At 33.8% G+C, this 19,785-nt stretch overlaps 1 protein-coding gene and 1 pseudogene across 1 annotated transcript; one reads left to right on the top strand and one right to left on the bottom strand.

Moving 5' to 3' along the window:
- The first annotated feature begins 218 nt into the window (after positions 1-218).
- On the top strand, positions 219-912 carry LOC143613609 (uncharacterized protein At1g08160-like; annotated as a pseudogene).
- A 2,696-nt stretch (positions 913-3,608) lies between these two features.
- LOC143613610 (uridine kinase-like protein 4) lies at positions 3,609-10,737 on the bottom strand. Its single transcript, XM_077087274.1, has 14 exons — positions 10,323-10,737; positions 9,496-9,587; positions 9,292-9,361; positions 8,628-8,740; positions 7,798-7,894; positions 7,040-7,119; positions 6,751-6,945; positions 6,143-6,226; positions 5,956-6,016; positions 5,785-5,845; positions 5,607-5,700; positions 4,952-5,024; positions 4,769-4,851; positions 3,609-3,968 (listed from the first exon to the last, which is right to left on the bottom strand). The coding sequence occupies exons 1-14, from the start codon at positions 10,471-10,473 to the stop codon at positions 3,819-3,821; spliced, it is 1,404 nt and encodes a 467-aa protein (XP_076943389.1). The 5' UTR covers positions 10,474-10,737; the 3' UTR covers positions 3,609-3,818.
- Positions 10,738-19,785: the final 9,048 nt, after the last annotated feature.

Genomic DNA, 19,785 nt, shown 5'->3' with positions numbered 1-19,785 from the left:
CATTTGGTGTTATATTTCACTTCCAATAACCCCTTTATTTTTCTCAACATGTCACACCTCCAAACCCAATCACCACCACCCGAGCCGCCATCGGTCTATTGTACACCTTCACCGCAATCAAAAACCACCACCCCGTCGCCCACGGCCTGTAGTTTTCTCTCAAGACAACACTCACACTCATACTCATGCATAAACCATCACCCCTAACCAAACATGTCATGTCAAGACCACAACCAACAAACACCACTATATCATCACATATTTTAACATTAACACCAGAGTTTTCACACGAAAATAATCCCACGAAAACACGCGATAGACTCTTGTTTAGAAAACAACGTCGCACGTGTAGCGCGATAATTTGTTTAATATTCACCATACTAATTATTTTCCTTGGTGTATCGATTTTAATAATATTCCTAGTAGTCAAGCCCAAAACGCCCATTCTTGACAGGAGTCATGCAACGTTAAACGTTATATATTTCGACTCGCCAGGACGCTTTAACGGTGATCTCACATTTATAGCAAACTTTTCCAACCCCAACAAGAAACTAAACATTAAATTCGAGCAAGCGTATATGCAATTATTATTAAAGACGACGTGATAGCAAACCAATCAATTCAACCTTTTAGCCAACGACCTAAAGACACCGGTGTGTGGTGGCGATTCGCTTTATATCGAGCTTGGTTTCGTTGCCACCGAGCCATGCTAAGGAACTACAAGCACAAGTTTTGAGTAATAAGGTTTTGTATAGTGTTAAGGGGACTTTTAAGGTTAGAGCAAGTTTGGGTGGGCTTCATTTTACTTATTGGTTGCATGGATGGTGTGAGTTGCAAATGAGTAGCCCTCCATCCGGTCCGCTTATGGCTCGAACTTACAAGATGTTATTGCTTGGTTGGTTTATATTATGATTTTGATTTCAAATTGAGATCTAAATTAGCTCAATTTGATGGTATTAATTTTTGTTCATGTGGGATACATTGAAATGATACATTTAATTAGTTATAGGAGATTAATTATCTCTTATTAAATCATAGTTTAGGGTTTAATGGTGAGTTTTTTAGCCATCATCATACTTGTTATGGCAAAATTACAATATTTTTTTTATTAAAATGTGAAATTATTATTTTAAGTTCTAACCAATGTTGAACCTTATAGCAATTAGGGCCGTCTCTGAAGTAGGTCGGGCCTTGGCTGCCGCTAGAGGTGCACAAACCAGTTTAAAACTCAAAACCGGTTTGGGTTGAAACCGGTTCGGTTTAGTCAACAAAAGTCAAAACCAGTTTACGATCGGTTTCGGTTCGGGTTTTGACCGGTTTTTGCCTGTTTTTGGCCGGTTTCGGTTCGGTTAACCGGTTTGGAACCGGTTTTGGGCGAGAAATTACAAACCGGTTCCAAACCGACGGTTTTATCGGTTCCAAACTGGTTTATACATAATCGGTTTCAAAGTTGTTCGGTTTCGATTCAGTTTTCAGGTCGGTTCGGTTAACCGGTTTTTTTTGCCCACCTCTAGCTGCTGCGCTAAGAGCCCGCTAAAAGGGGCCAAAATTTTCCAAAAAAATGTTACATAAAAAAAAGCTACGAGAGCTCTAGGTTTGTTTAACTTTTTTTTAAGTTGTTAAACTTTGTTTTGTATTTGTTTGTCGTCACAATAACTCTTTTTTGTTTATCATTATCACAATTATCATTAATTTTTTGAAATTTTTTCATATATAAAAGTCCTTTTTGATATTTATTCAGGGCAGTCGAAATCTCAGAGAAAGTCCTGATAGCAATGTTAAGGTTGTCGTTATACATATATAACCTAAATGTTACGGGTTCGAGTCTTGAAAACAGCCTTTTACATAAATGTAGGGTAAGTTGCCAGACACCCATTATAAAATGTTGATAAAAATTATATTTGACAACTAATTACAATTTTACTATATCCTTTTTGACCATTTGAAATAAAGCAACTTGCTTGATTGACCACTTTTTCATTTTACCTTTCCATTAAATGACTTGGCTAAGTTTTGTTTCACATGTATACTTTAGTCAGGTTAAAATTGTAATTTTGTCTTTTAGGTTTTTAAATATGTATCAACTAATAATTATCTGATATGTGATAAGGCTTAAGCTTTATAATTCTATATATCAAATAAATATATTTCATTTAGATAGTGCTAAAAGTTAAAACTTAACTTTAGAGCTATTTTAATTACTATTTTAACAATTAAATTTCTTTTAGTACTTCTTTCAAATAAAAGATTAAAACACTACTTAATTTCTATTATGTAATCTTTCTAGAATACATATTTACCAACTTAAACCATCCTCAAGTCTTGTAAGTTGTAAAGAAGAAACGTTTACAAATATGTTAACATATTTTTTATGACGTGGGCTGCTCATATGGCTGCCTGTTAAAAAACGTGTCTCCTTACTGCAAATTATTGGTTGCTTATGTGGGATTAGCTTTCAGTTTGTGTGGGATCACTGGAGGATAATACATTCAAAATCAGGACTGTTTATAAACGTTTCATAAATTAAGATTAATCATGGCCAGTAGATAAAAGTTGAGATTATTAAAATTCAATAACCCTTTAATTAGTAATGATTGTAATCTTAGTATTAAAGTATGTGGCATGGATAACAGACAAGGTGCAACTATGTTACTAGAATAGTTGAATGCATGACATGAATGAATAAATAAATAAATAAATAAGATTTTAAAGCAAAGTTTGAATTATTGTAATAAAAATCAGCAGCAGGAGTTGGTATTGATTTTAAAACTAAAGAATGTAAAAGTGTAATATTTGCCATAACAAAAGGCTTTCATTTGATAAAGACAGATACCATAAGTCCATAAGACCACCTTTAATTTATGGAATTAATTAATCAAATCATGACATAAATGTAAAAGAAAGCACAAAACAAAAGCTTCATTCCCATTTATATGTAACTAGTGTTTTACCCGGCGTGTTGCGCCGGGACAGGTCGGTAAAAAACAGAGGGGATAAACCCAATCGTTGTAGTCCCAGGCAATAAAGCGATGAGTCGACGGGAATTTGGACATTATTGGTTACATTCGTAACGATATAGAAAACTATTGGTAAAACCTGAGCGTTAAAACCCAAAAAAAATCGTCAAAGTAACATATAAAAAGATTAACATGTAAAAAAAAACTATTTGACGTTTGTTTTGTCTGAAAACCGAGCAGTGGTAAAATCCAAGCGCTGTCAGTTCCGGCCATTAAGGCAGTAACTCGACTCGAGTTCGCTCAATTTCGTTTACTTTTGTTATGGTACCACAGCTAAAAAACAGAGAAAATATATAAATCAAGGTGGACCAGGTGGCGTCGGTTTGTAAACTCGGGCGTGGGTAAATTCCGGAGCGCTGTCGGTCTTGGGCGTTGAGGTTGTGAGTCTACAAAAATTCGGTCGGATTTCATTATGTTTGTTACGGTATCGGAATAAAAAAAACAAAATGACAACGACCAATACGGTGTTGCCAAGTGGCCCAATCATCACTTAGCGACACCAAACTTGTTATTTGTTATATATAATAATAACTAGCATTATTAAGAACTCAAAATGAAATAATTTGGAAAATAAATACAACTAATAAATTGCAGGAATCGAACCTGGGTCACATGGAAATCGGTAATCTCATATTAAAGGAAGTTTTAAGGTCTTTTTCCTTATTTATTCTAGCAAGTTTAATTAATAACTAAAGACAAGTAGTAATTAGAATTCTATATACATCTATCCTATAACTTGACCAAAACCAGTCAAAGAGTTGACCATCTCCATTGACTCGCTGACCATCCGAAAACAAGCTTTCATTCATCATCTGTACCAAAATATCTGTCTCCAAACTCGCCCATTCCGGGAACAACTCGAAACTCTTGATTCAACCCGGTTTCAATCTCGGATGTCACAATCTTTATTCTTGGAAACTCTTTGCAAACCACATTCACTCCTTGTGGTGCCTGCGAGCGAAACATATTATTACTACTATTTTAGGATACCAAACATTGTCGTAGCTTCTGGCCCAGGGGTGGGCCCGCCCCCTCTGTTTTTTTGCGCAGTAGTGTAAATTTACCAGTTTTTTGGCCGAAAATGTTTATACGTGGTGTAAATTTACCGATTCCCGACCAAAAATTTGAGCCCCCACGTTTATGATTTTTTTAATACATTTTGAGTCCCCCCGACGTTCTTGTCCAAGCTTCGCCATCTGACTAGGGGTGTGCAAGAAACCGAAAAGACCGAAAAATCCAAACCGAAAAAAACCGAACCGAAACAAAAACGACGGTTTGGTTATGTGTTTCTGTAAAAACCGAAGTAACGGTACGGTTTTGGTTTTGCATATAATAAAAACAAAAAAAAACCGAACCGAACCGAATTTTCTAAATTTTGGTTATTTTATATTTTATATTAAGTAATTTATAAGAATTTAATAAACATGTAACTCAAATATTTTGGGTAAAATGTTTAATAATCTATTATATTACAATTAACAAATTTATTTATAGCTAAATTAATTATTTTTTGAAAACTTTCTGTTGACCTAAAATTTTGAAGATCAAATGGCAAAACCGAACCGAATCCATAATGAAAACCAAAAAAACAAAACCGAAAAAACCGAAACCGAAGGGTTTCAAATACTCCAAAAACCGAAGTTTTAGTTTTCGATTCGGTTTTAACCAAAAAACGCACTGAACCGGACCACGCACACCCCTACCACTGACCACTGTCACCAAACATAGTACACAGTGCATGACCGACTTACGGATATTAAGTTTAGGAATATGATGTTTCCCTCGGGTACACCTTTCTTCACAATTAACTTGATAGCTTCCACTGCAGAATTGCCTGCAAAAAAAAAAACTTACAATTGTTAAAAACCAATATAATATAGCATAATAAAATAAATATTCAAAGTTTATTCTAAAAAAGAAGTTATTAAGCATGCCTGTTCCAAGTATAGGATCCAACAACAATACATGTCTTTCAGAAATGTCTTGTGGAAGCTTCTCATATATTAACTGCATTATCATAGTTCATAGGATTTAACATAGACACATATTTATCAAAACGAAAAATCATCGCTTTATGTGGTCAAAAGTAAGGGTGCAAATGAGCCGAGCTCGAAACGAACCCCGCTTTTTCGAGCTCGATCTCAAGCCCGAGTCTCAAATAAAACTCGTTTAGTTATCGAGCCCGGGCTCGAGCGTTGTACGGGAAGCTCGTTTAGGCTCGTTGAGTTTTATCGAGCCTTGTGTATTTTTAAGTTTTACCTCCTTTGGACTTCTATGTATTAATATCACACTGCATACCCGAGCTCGAGCAGTGCTTTGGCTCATTTAACATACTACACGAGCTTAGGCCCGTTTAAGATTTTTCTCAATATATATAAAAATAAATAAAAATGTATATGAGTTAATTAGTAAATAATCAACGATCCGAGCCCGAGCTTGAAAAAACAACTCACGAGCCGATCTCGATCCTTAGAAAAAAGAGCTCGTGACGAGCCAAGTTTGAGCTCAAGCGCTCGTGAATCAAAACGAGCTGAGCTCGAGCCTCGTTTACACCCCTAGTTAAAAGTTTAGTTATTGGTAAAGTCAAACCTGTTGACCATTGTCGCCTTCTCTATGAATAAGAATCTTTCCAATCTTAATACCCTTACAACAAGCTCGCAATGCGTTTTCCATACTCTCACCACTGCAAATATTTTGAAAATGTAACGGAAAATAGTTCTAAAATATAATCATTTCAAAGATGAGAGTTAGACAGTTAGTTAAATACCTTCTAATAACAGAAACGCCACATAATCTCTTACAGAAGTCAACGCCTGTGTATACCGACCCTGCGTTCACACAAATGACATGGTTAGAAGGTGAATATTGTGACCATTGCAAATAAAAAATAAAAATAAAACAAAATGACTCGTTTACACTAGTGAGTGCAGAAGCTCACCGGTTGGAGTTGTCACTTGTTTTTCTGTAAACGGTAAATGTCCCAAACCGTGTTCAACAACCTGTTGAATGTGGAGAAATTTTCAAATTAAATATTACAACATATATGCACATACTAAAATATAAATAAACAGTGAATTAAATAATAATAATAATAATAATAATAATAATAATAATAATAAACTCACCAAACGAATCAAACGATCAGCATAAAACACAAAATCATGTTTTGTTGTTTTAGCATCACGTATAAGCGTATGCATACCACGTATCTACATAAAAGAACAAACAATATGAGTTAATGTGGAAAAATATCGGATATCGGTCAAGGACCGATATCTGAGATATCGGTTATCGCAGTGAGATATCGGTAATTTTAATATCATGTAAAATTCATATATATAGCAATTTAACACTAATAATTCAGTATACTCTACTACCATTAACAAATTAACCTTTTGCATATTGCAAAACATTAACAATCGTAGCAAGCAAGAATTGATTTAAGACTTAAAACACTAACACTGAACACTAAAAGTTGATAACTAAGACTTAAAACACTGATATCGGGAATATCGGTGATATATCGGTCAAATATTAGTCCAATATTGGTCAATATTGTCGATATTATCGGTACCGATATTCTGATTTATATATCGTCAAGGGACCGATAACCGATATATCACTGATATATGGGCGATATCGACTGCATATAATATAAAAGAAATTGAGGCAATAAGATCACTTGGAGATTTGTAAAGGGTAAACTGCATGAAATGGAAATTCAAAATATTACCTGAAAGGTTGAGTGAATAACGTATAAATTTGGATATATTTTGCAAAGATCATGTTGACCAAGTTTCGTTCGAATGTGTTGTACAATTAAGTCAATAGCTACATGGTTGTCTCCACCACGCGGGATGATGATGTCAGCATATTTTTTTGTTGGGAGTATGAAGTTTTCAAATGAAGGCTTCACAAACTTTGAGTACTGCACATAAGTTCAGAATTAATACAAGTGTCAGTTTCAACCCGACAACCGTTGACTTATGAACGGGTCAACTTGGCTTGGGTTTTGGTCAAACCTGGTCAAGGACCATGCCAATCTCTCTACCCTTTTCAGTTGTATCACGCCTTATTCTTCTCGCCAGACGTACATCGGCATCTGCGTTAAAGTCAACATATTAAAGTCTTACATTGGTCAAACGACAATGTTAGACTTGACACATGGGTCAATGAAAATGTTTGCATGTTGGTCAAATATCTAAACTCCCACTGGATTAAAACAAAATGGAAGGAAACTTGTGGAGTTAAATTAGGGGTGTGCGTGGTGCGGTTCGGTTCGGTACGGTTTTAGGCTAAAACTAAACCGAAAACCAGAACTTCGGTTTTTGGAGTTTTGAAACCGTTCGGTTTCGATTTTTACGGTTTTTGCCATTTGAGCTTGAAATTTTAGGCTGAAAAAAAGTTGGCAAAAAAGAATGAATTTAGGTATTAATAATTTTGTTAATTGTAAAATAATAGACTATTATACATTTGATCAAATTTATTGGAGATACATATTTATTAAATTCTTATATATAACTTAATATAAAATATAAAAATATAAAATTTAGATATTCGGTTCTGTTCGGTTCGGTTTTTTCGGTTTTTTTACATGCAAAACCAAAACCGAACCGTTAGTGCGGTGTTTACAAAAACATAAAACCAAACCGTCGATTTTTGTTTCGGTTTGGATTTTTCGGGTTTTTCGGTTGCGGATCGGTTTTGTCGGTTTCTTGCACACCCCTAAGTTAAATTTCGGATATAGTATTAAAAACCAGACTTGATGAATAACTGGAACCTGTATCGACAAATATCTTCATATTCAACATATTGCGTACGCAAGGATCATGAAAAATAAGAATACCCTCTAAAATGATCACATCAGAAGGATTCACCTGCCAAAATGTTTAAAGTTTAAACTGATCAAAATATATAAATTGATATTATTGTTGGCAACTTTATATAGGCATGATGCATCGATAGGGGTGGCAAATGTGACCCATTGGGTTGAATGGGTTGTAATAAAATGTATATAATAATGGGTCAAACTAAAAAAAGAAAATGATTGAAACGGATCAAAACGGGTTGACATGTCTTAAGATTTTTTTTATGGAACGAGAAAATCGGAGGAAACTTTTTAGTATTTTTAACTTTTTAGTTTTTGATTTATATTTCGAGTTATAATTTTTTAATGAGGGGTTTTTGAAATCTTAACCCATTTTGATCCATTTCAAGAACCCTCATTAAAAATTAAAAAAAAAAAAACTAAAAAGCCATAACTCGAAATAGAAATCAAAAACTAAAAAAGTAAAAGTTTTAAAAAGTTTCCTCTGTTTTAGTTTGACCCATTATGACTCATTGTATACATTTTATTACAACTCATTCAACCCAATGAGTCACATTTGCCACCCCTACGCATCGATGAAGATAAACAATGGCAACTTGTTACAAGCCAAACAGAAGAACTCAACCCAAAAGACTAGTCTGATAGGTGAGGGAACCCATTTGGCTTATAAACCCCACATCAGTTTCCCATACAACCGATGTGGGACAAGTCCCATACCTTGCAATGGTTTCAGTCCGTAACACAACTTGTAAAAAATATAATAGCAAAGTAAGAGAGCTAACCCTTCGAGTGGCAGTGTATTTATAACTCTTGAAATCATATTTCGGAATATCAATTGATTTTCCATTCTTCAATGTTTGCATTGATGATAATAACTTTTCGGTGTCAAACGCATCTGCAAACAAAAACCATGGAAGCATGATATCATTAGCATAACTTATGCAATGTTGTAAAAGCAGGATTACAAGGCCGAGTACTCGCTATAAGTTATGTCGCTGAGACGAGTTTCTGTAAATCCGCCTAGTTACTAAGAATCAGTCAAAGGTGGTCAACCTTAGCCAGAATCACATCTTATCGGTGAACTTGGGCCCATTTTGACTCAAAAAAATAAAACATAATTTGTATTTCAATAATATTAAAGAATAAAATATCATTTTTTTATTAATGACGAGTAATTTTTAGAATATTTTATTATTTAAAAATGTACTTCTCTTATTTATATTGATATTCACATATTTTGTTATAAATATTAGTAAACTTATGATATTCGACATATATATATAATATCCAAAAATTAATTTTCTTTATATTTACCATGTCCGAGTACACCCAACTCCCCAGTCGGCCGCCTAGGGTCCGCCTAGTGACTTTTGCAATTTTGAACTTATGTGTCATTTATGAATCACAAATTATTAAAAATCTATGAATTAAGGATATAATATCTACCAGGATGATCAAAATTGTATTCATGAACCAACTGAAGTTGTTCTGAAGTCAAACTATGATAAAATGAGTCCTGCAAATACACATATATAAATATGTTTGAGTTAGATAGCCAGCTTTTGAAGTGATTTAAATGTAGTAACTAGGTGATATATGAGAAATAGCTAAACCAACAAAAAGATTTAAAAAATATAATAAAAAAGGAACCTGGTTGACAAGTACGACACGCTGATCATGAAGCTGGTCAATGATCATATCAACTACGGTTTTCTTTCCAGATGATGCACCTCCAGCAACCCCTGCTTGGTGAGTTATATAATTTATACCGAAATAAACAAGTCAAAGTCTTGATATTTGAACAATAACCCTTATCGACCGTTATAAGGGCGGGAGGGGTACTCATAGGGTAGGGGGGGGGGGGATTTTAACAAATAAAAACACGATTTCGTTAATATTTTTTTTAAAAAGGTTACAATAATTAACGATAAAAAACATAAATAATCTTAAATACTAAATTATAAAAAATAACAACTGCTTGAGGATGTTCAAGTTTGATAGGCTATAGCAATGTGTTCCACGAGATCTAATCTTAGTCTATAGTGTTTTTCTTGATTCCACAACTCCGAAATGATATCATCGCAACGAATTCATCAGTCGGAGTAAAACAAAAACAACCGGGATGTTCAAGTGTGTTCAAATGATCAGGCATGTTCAGCTTTATTCAAAATTTAAAATATAATATTAATATATATATATATATATATATATATGTTTATAAGAAAATGAAGTGTAATAGTATGTATACTACTAAAAAAAGAAACTTCTTTTATTTTTATTATAATATCTAAATTTTAAATGAATGAACAAGTGAGTAGTGAATTAGTCATACTAGCCACAAATGGCGCGCTTTAACTACTTAAGGAGGTCGGGCTGGTGTGCTAGGGGTACTCGTTTACTCGCATGGGTTGCGAGTTGAGTGTCCCACCCACCCTTATAAACTAGGAAAAGTTTATATTATTTTGAATAACACATACCAATGATAAACGGCTGCTTATGCGGTTTTCCAGTCATTGAAGCCGATTCCTGCTCAACCTGTATATTTTGTGTCTCCACATTTCCGTGTAATCCAGAGAAGTGAACCCCTGAGGATGCTTCAGTTAAATCCTTCATTGAATTAGTTCCCATTCACAATGATAATCTGCATCACAAAATCGAGCCTCAAATAAAGCTTATTTAGTTATCGAGCCAGAGCTTGAGCCTTGTATGGGAAGATGGTTTAGGCTTGTTGAGAAGCCTAGTGTATTTTCAAGTTTTAAATATTTTGGGCTTCTATGTATTCAACACTGCATAACCGAGCTCGAGCCGAGCTTTAGCCCAGACTTACGAACATTTTTCTCAAAATATATTAAAAATAATATAAAAATGTAAAACAATATTGGTTTGGTTCCGGTTTGATTACATGGTATTTGATATTAAACAAAAATATAAATTTACTTGAACTTTACAAACCGGTGCGGTTTTATAATGCCGGTTTTTGGTATAAACCGTAAACCAAACTATTTACTACGGCTCAGTGTTGTAGAACTCACTAGGCGCTAGTTGGGCGGTGGGGTAGGGACTAACGATTAATTGGGAACCAAGATTAATAGGGATTAATCATATTGAAATTTATATGTAATATTTCAAATGTACATATATACACAAAATTCTATATATTAAAATTTCAATTTATTGACCAAATAGCTATTAATAGGCGCCTAGGTGCGATTTTTACAAACATGGTACGCCTTAAAAATTTTGAAACCAAACGACCGAAAGCTAACTGACCACGAAACCAAACCGCGAGCACACTACTCAAAACGAGCCACGCTCGAGCTTGAGCTATCGTAAGTTAAAACAAGCCGCTTGAGCCTAGTCGAGCTCAGGCTCGGCTAATTTCCACTCCTAGTACTCATTGTGTTGTTAATACTACTCCACTGCTGTAACGCGTGGCCAGACAACAACTAGTTAAAAAATACTGTAGTAACCAAAGCTCAAGCTGGAAAATTAAAAAAATGACCCACCAGCCGAGCTTGAGCCCAGGCTCTCATGAGTCAAAACAAGCTGAACGAGCCGAGCTCCAGCCTAGTCAAGCTCGGGCTCAGCTCAGCTCGTTTCCACCGCTAGTACCCACAGCTTTTAATATTTGTAATTTGCATTCGTTAATACAATCGCCCTGCTACATAAGTTTCTTAATTGTCTGCCACAATGCGCGGCCCAACAACAACTAGTTAATAAACAATAACCGAACCTTGAGCTTAAAAAAAACTCATTAACCGAGCTCTAACTCTAAAAAAAGAGCTCGAAACAAGCTGATCTCAAGACCGGGCTCTTGTAAGTCAAAACGAGCAGATCAAACTCGGCTCGTTTATACCCCTAACCACTCCTCACAGTTTTTAATATTTATAATCTGTGTTTGTTAATACTATTGCACAATAAGGATGCCCGTAGTGGGGCGATAAATTGTTGATTTTTTGGGCGATAAGGGCTATAACCCCCTCCCTCCGGCCAATAAGAGGGGTGATAAGGGGGTGGGGGGGGCATGTTCATGTCGCCTGGTTGTGAAGGAAAATAATAATAAAATAATAACATGACTGTCGGTAGTCCTCCACGTGTGAAAAATCGCCCCTACAACACCATTACACTCCTAAAATGAAAATCGTCCTTTTGCTGGCGTGACGTCACGTGTCAAAAATCGTCCCCAATTTCTAGCCTCCCACTACACCAGTGGTGTAGCTTAGTTGGGGCCAGGGGTGGCCCCGACCCCCTCTGTTTTTTCGCTTTGTGGTGTAAATTTATCCTTTTTGGCCTAAAATTTTTATGCATCATGTAAATTTACCCGTTTCCGACCGAAATTTTGAGCCCGGCCCCCTCCGTTTTTCGCTCGGTAGGGTAAATTTATCCTTTTTTGGCCTAAAAGTTTTATACATAGTGTAAATTTACCCGTTTCCGACTGAAATTTTAAGCCCGGCCCCTCCGTTTTATGCTCGGTAGTGTAAATTTATCATTATTTGGCCGAAAATGTTTATACATAGTGTAAATTTACCTATTTCCGACCGAAATTTTTAGCCCGCCCGCTCTAGTTTATGAATTTTTTTATACATATTGAGTCCGGCCCCATCGACGTGTATGTCCAAGCTTCGCCACTAACTACACATACTCTAATGTTTCTTAAATGTGCGCCACAACAAGCAGCCCAACAGCAACTACTTAACAAATAATAACCGAAGCTAGAGCTTGAAACAAGTCAACAACCACTCACAAGCCAAGCTCAAGCTTCAGAAAAAGAGCCACCTACGGTTACTTATATTTGTAATAATTTGCGTTCGTTAATACTTTTGCACCGCTACATAATCTTTCTTAACTGTCCGCCACAACATGTGGCCAAACAACAACAACTAGTAATTAATAAATAATAACTAAATTTTAAGTTAAAAAAAAACAACTCACGAGACGAGCTTTAGTAAGTTATACAGATGTAAACTAGTTATTAACAAAAGTATAGCAAACGTACCTTATAAGCTCAATTATAGATTATTTGATATTAACGTCAATTTGAAGATTAGATAATAGAGAGACATGATATTATTTATAGAGGTGTGAAGGTGCGTGTTTATTTTGGATTATTAATCAATTATGATCGATTTGTATATATGCTAGACCCGTGAAAATGCTGACGTGGCGCCCATTAGGATAATAATCATGATGATATACATAGCTGGCCTGTCAGTGAGTCAGTAGATGTTGTGGGGTCCACTTTAATATTATTTTTTTATTTTTATTGTTTGTTTGTTTCCACGTGACATTAATCAAATGTCCAAAACCATTGGCGTTGTTTAACAGATTTTTATTATTTTTGTTTTATTAAGTTTAATAAATTCTATAGAGTGATATTAACCGATAATAATTCATATTCATGTTATCACTACTGGTGGTCTCAAATTTTAAAAAATTGGCAATCAATGGTCATTCGTTAAAAAGGATTTAGCGGGGTTATACTTTTTTATGAATTTCAAAATAATGTTTTAGGGCTTTTGATCAGAAGGGGGATATGTGTCGACTGATATAAAACTTAGTTCGAAACGGTGCTCTAAAACGACGAAACAATGTTTTAATTCGGGTGTTTAAGTTTACAATTAACAAAAATCAAGACGTTTGAATCACCGTTTCGAGCTAAGTTTTACATCAGTTGACAAGCATCCTCCTTCTGATCAAAACCCTTAAAACATTAGTTCGGAATTTCGAAAAAAAAAACATAATGCTGTTAAGTCCTTTTTAACAGGGGACCATTGTGGGCCAACGCTGGTAAAACCCAATCGTTAAAATCCAAAAAAATTGCAAATTAAGTCCGGACACCCTAACGAACATCCTCCAATGGTGGCTTCTGGGCACCTAAGCATCCGAATTTGCCACATAAGCATCTAAAACCTCTCACTGAAGGTGCTCTCAGCATCGGTTCGTTTTAAAAGTAAAAGTGATATAAACGCATATATTAACAAACTAAACAGAAAAATACGTTGATTTATTTGATTTGAAATAGGTTTGATGGCATACCTATATATGTAATAAGAGGGAGAATAATATCTAGCAATAGATTTACTTTTGTTAATGTTTCAAACTTATTTGTGAATAAATTCTGCTTGAAAAGAAGTTAGTGAATGTAAAAACTGGTTCCTCTAGAATCAATGTCAACTTGATAATATATAAAAAATGCATAGAATAAATAAATGTAGCTTTTGGAATTATAGTAGTATGAAAATAATTGATTTAATAGGTGGTGACTGAGATTGATTCCTACACGAGGAATTAGCAACGTTTGTAAAGAGTTTAGTAGTATAATAAAAGCCAAACATTGAACGTATATTTTGTATGGGGTAATGCTCAAGGGCTGTTCATGAGCCGAATTAAACCGAGCTGAACGAATGCTTGTTTGTTGCTTAGCTCGTTTACAACCGAACCCAACCGAACGGTTGAAATTCGAAACGAACCAAAATCGAATCGAGCATTTTTCGATTGAACATTGAGCGGTTTCGAGCATTATTTATTTCTTTTTCATTTTAAAATTTTCAAAAAGAAACAAATGTGAAGGTTGTAAATAATATATTTTATAAATAAATTAGTAATTTTTAGACAAACGTGTAATAAATTGTAAATTTTAATTAAAAATAATTTTGAAGTAAGATATAATGATCATGTAAACAAACTTTAAGTATTCTAAAAACTTGAAGTGAACAAATAAAACTATAAAATTGATGGAATATGGAAATTTTATAGAGGTAAAATTAATTGTAAGCTTATATTTATGTGTTTTGTTTATATATTTATATATTTGTTCATATATAATTATATATAAAATAAATTAAAAATATTCGAGCCGAACCGAACCGAGCAGACCTTTGCTTGTTGCTTGGCTCGTTTACAAACAGAACCGAGCAGAGCGGCTCGTTTTCAATCGAGCGAAAAACGAGCGAGTATTTTCCAAGCAATTTCCGAGCGAGTTCGAACGACGAGCGGTTTGGACGGCCCTAGTAATGGAATTGATTGGGAAATCAAATGGACGATGGAATAAATGAACAAGATATGGAATAGAATGGATCTTTACTACCAAACCAAACCGATCATTAAACCGACAAATCATCAAAAACGAACCATTAGCTAAGAAGTTTATATGTCAAACCAATCGAATACGGATCACACAAAGTGATAAACAGTATGTATATGTATGTAGAGAAATGCTAAACAATTGTTAGCCTCTTGCTTATATTCTAGTATCACTAATGATTTTAAATTATTGTTATCCTCATAAACGAACTTGTTAAAACGTTTTAACAGGATTGTATATGAATGTACATTCATCCACCTAACAAAATCCGGCCAAATTCCGGAAACACCAAACTTTTTCCATGGGTTGATGATCAGTATGTTTATCACATTGTATAGCGGAGCTCGAGCCAAGCTTTAGCGTTTAAGCTATTTCTCAAAATATAAAAAAAGATAATTAAAAGTGCATATAAATTAATCAATAAATAATAAATAAGTTGAGCTCGTGCTTATAAAAAAAGAACACACGAGCCAAGCTCGAGCTCTCATAAGTCAAAATGAGCCGAGCTCGGCTCCGCTCGGCTTGTTTACACCCTTGGATACATCCTTTTTTGTTGACAAAATACCCTTAAAAGTATTATGATCTTGAAAAACATATTGATAATTCTGATTATTGTAATAATAGGTTTTCATTACATTAACCAATAACATTTCTCTGAAACTGGTTAACTGGTATTTACACCTCTAATGGTGGTACAAGATTTTATTAAAGAAATCCAAAACACATTTATAGGTCATTAATAAAAAGTACTACACAAATTTATTTTTATAAAGTAATTAATAAAATTCACATTTAATTTGGAAATAAAAATATTTGTTAATGGCAAGTTAACAATTTACCGAAAAAAATAAATGGTTTCATGGTCAGTTGACAGTTGACACACCTACACTCATCCACATCATGTCCTCTCTTTCATTAGAAAAAATTAAGTGTCATTTTAGTACATGTGATTTGTCTAAGTACGTAATTTTAGTACCGATTTGGAATTTATTGCAAATGGCTACCTCACTTTTTTAAAACTTGCAATTTTAGTACTTTTTTATAACCTCGTTTATTTTATTCGATATGTCAGGGCTAGTTTTATAATTTCATTATTTTCTTTCATTTTTACTTTTCCTTTTTCTTTTCTCTTTTCATTCATTCTTACCCATCTCCCCTTTCTTCTTTTAAAAGACTTAAGTTGTACTCTCAATCTGTAGCCTCGTGTGGATGTTTGAGGTTTGGATTTGGTGATTTAGGGTTTGCTTGGATTTGGGGAAAGGAGTTTTAAAAGAAGAAAGGGGAGATGGATAAGAAGGAATGAAAAGAGAAAAGAAAATAATGAAATTACAAAACCACCCCTGACTTAACGGATAAAATAAACGGGGGTTATAAAAAAGTACTAAAATTGCAAGTTTTAGAAAAGTGAGGTAACCATTTGCAATAAATTCAAAATCGGTACTAAAGTTGCGTACTTAGACAAACCACATGTACTAAAATGACACTTAACTCCGGTTAAACTACTGTAGATGGTTCAGCCGCCACTGATAGAAAGGTATCAATTGGTAACATATTGGTTCAATTTTAACTCTTTATGAATAATCAACTTCTACTATATACATATAAAGAATCAATACGTACACTTTTTATTGAAAAACACACACACACACATACATACATAACCTTATTATGGCATTGCCAGTGACAATCTTGTATGATCACTAAGCACATGAATTAGGACAACTAACTAAAAACGATAGTATGTTAGACTGCTACGATTAACATGATATGCATGCAATGCAAATCTACATATAAAACAAACGTACGCATATTCGTCTGAAACAATTTCAAGTAAGCATTGTGAGCAATGAAAACCTGTAGCCCTGTTATGAGATAACGAAAGACGGTGATGGTGATACCGAGAATCCATTAACCGACGGGTGTCATATATAGAACCATCTATCGGGTTAAGGTGATCTGCGTGCATTGCATATTTACATTGCAAACACATCAAGATGAAATCGCCTTCCATGCTGACACAGCACTCCGAGAACCCACGATTACTTAAAGTCCCTTCGAAAAACAAAAGAGGGTGGTCATGAAAAAAATTCTCATGAGTTTCTTTAGAATCATTTTTCTCATTCAAGCCATACAAATTATATGATTTCGGTAGAGGATTTAATTGTACACAAGCCGAATGTATGGATTGCACACATTCATGACAATGATAGAAAGAAATATATGGATTAAGTTCCTCCTCGCAAACTTCACAAAAATAATCACCCTCATGGTTTTCTATTGGGGAGTAACTTAGGGTCATAGGGTGCTTGTCATACCTGTGCCTAATTGTATCCGGTAATAACAAGGCACACTCGCAATGTAGATGAAAATTACAAATGTCGCAACTAAATGAAGATTCTTCCTTGGACTTGAAACCAGACAAACACATACGACAATAATCTTTGTGCAGTCTTTTCTCTGCTCTTGAAAGTAATTGATTTGCATGAGATTTGTGTTTGATTTTTTCAATTCTAAGAGCACAAGAAACGTCCACTGGTACACAACTGTATTTAAAGTGTATAATAAATACAGTGTGTACACACTGTATAATAAATACAGTGTGTAAACATACGTAAAAAAATCCTTTGCAAAAATGGTTGCAGACACGACAGAACGCGTTAGGACGATGTGCCTCTTGCAAGAGACGAAGGGTGTGTTCTGTATAATCTGTGTGGCCTTCTAGTCTTTCGGGCAACCGGGTGCACAACTCATGGAGAAAAAAATCACATTCTTGTATGTTGCAGTTGTAGAAGGGTGTGTCCGTGATTGGTCTCAAACACCCATCGCATAAATATTTAACCTTACTCATTGTATCCACAAGAACGAGTGGATGTTGATGGCTTTCATGAGTTATGCTCTTCGCATTAGTTTCTCCGAAAAAGAGCTTTGTGAACATGTTTTGAGTTTGATCAAAGAACGGGAGATGTAAAATCATACTATGGTTGTCGTCTTGATACTTTTTTTCTGAGGTTCCAGCTGCTTATGAACCATAACAAACGGATATGAAAACAATTAACTTCATAAAAAATGTAATGCTTATCTATCTAAACTATTAAAACAACATAATTCTTCCACATATCATTCAACTAAAGTAGCCAACTAAGATGTTAACTAATATTATTACCATTTATAGACTTACTCGCAAATTTACAAATGTAACTTTAAATATTATATCAAATGAGGTTTATGATATTTATGAATCATAAAATTTTATTTATAATTATTTATATCTTATGAATCTATAAGATATGTCATTACGTATATTATCAAATTTAACTATTTTGTTTTATTTTTTAAACTACTTGTGTATTATACAAGCTATATCCTGGTTTATTATGAAAACAATTAACTACATCAAAGAACCAAAGAAATCAATGGAAGAAATATATAAATCATTTGAAATTTTAAATAATACAGTATCGTATAAAATTTTATTTATAATTATTTATTTCTTATGAATCCATAAGATATGTTATTACGTATATTATTAAATTTAACTATTTTGTTTTATTATTTTAACTAATTGTGTATTATACAAGCTATATCCTAGTTTATTATGAAAATAGTTAACTACATCAAAGAACCAAAGAAATCAATGGAAGAAATATATAAATCATTTGAAATTTTAAATAATACAGTATCGTATTAAATTACTTAAATTGAATTTTGATAAAATACTTAAAAATGAAGAAAAATATATAAACAAACATATGATCCCACTCAAATGATTGGGAAGGGTAGAACGAACTACGTAGACAAACATTTATTGTATCCCAAAAAATAGAGAGATCGTTACTACTAAAACTCTCAACTCTTGTGTTTTTCCCCTTTACCAAACAAAGTGTGATAAACAAGTTTATATAGTACGGAAAAATTAAAATGCAAAGAGAGACAAAAATAATAAGCGTGAGAAAGATTTGCGGTCATAAAAAATCCCCTAAAATTTTTAAAAAGGTAATAAAGAATCATAACTCAAAATATAAATAAAAAACGATTTTTTTTAAAACTAGAATATTTCCCCGTAAAAGATGTTCAAAAAAACGAAAAACACATAATGTCGATAAAAGACAAAATGATGAAAACAAACAAAAAGCATAATGATAAATAGAAAAACACAATAGATCGGAAAATATATCACAAATTTTTGAGCAAAGTATAACATAATGTAAAAAAAGACGCAATGACAAGAAAAAAAACATAATCAATGGCGAAAATAAACAAAAAACACTATAATAAATAAAAAGACAAAGATATCTTTTTTCTCAACATTGTGTCTTATTTTTTTAGATCGAGGAAGACGTGTGAAAGATTTTGTTTTTTTTAACCTTTTTTTATTTGAGTTATGATTTTTTATTGTTTTTTAGAGGTTTTTATTTCTTGTCATAAATCCTTTTCATCCTTCCCATTTTTTTCATATTTGTAGAATTCTAAGATGAAACAATAACAATAAGTTAGAAAATCTTTTGTGCTAATTTAATGTTCGTTCTTTAATATAGTTTAAAGATTAATATGAAATTGACATTGAAGAAACACTAATCGACCCCGGGCAGATTACGGATAATCTGGGGGTTAAATAGATGTTTCCCACGAGGGGTTAGATCCGGCAAAGATGGTTCTTCTGATAACCTGCAAAACAGACACCGTGAGCTCGTCACTGAGAAGGGGGGGGGTTCCTCCTTGTGACCACCCTCCGGCGTGAGAATCAGACTAGATTGCTCTTGAATATAAATGTATATTAAGAGATTGCTAGAGCATATATCAGGTATAATATGTAAGATACAAGATTGTATGTGATAAGATGAGATGATCATACAATT

The sequence above is a fragment of the Bidens hawaiensis genome, unplaced genomic scaffold (genome assembly GCF_021521415.1).
Source record: "Bidens hawaiensis isolate Kalapana, Puna unplaced genomic scaffold, B.hawaiensis_p1.1 tig00037739_1, whole genome shotgun sequence".
Lineage (NCBI taxonomy): Eukaryota > Viridiplantae > Streptophyta > Magnoliopsida > Asterales > Asteraceae > Bidens > Bidens hawaiensis.
Note: the sequence above shows the minus strand (reverse complement) of the source record. Positions and strands in the feature narration are given on the sequence as shown.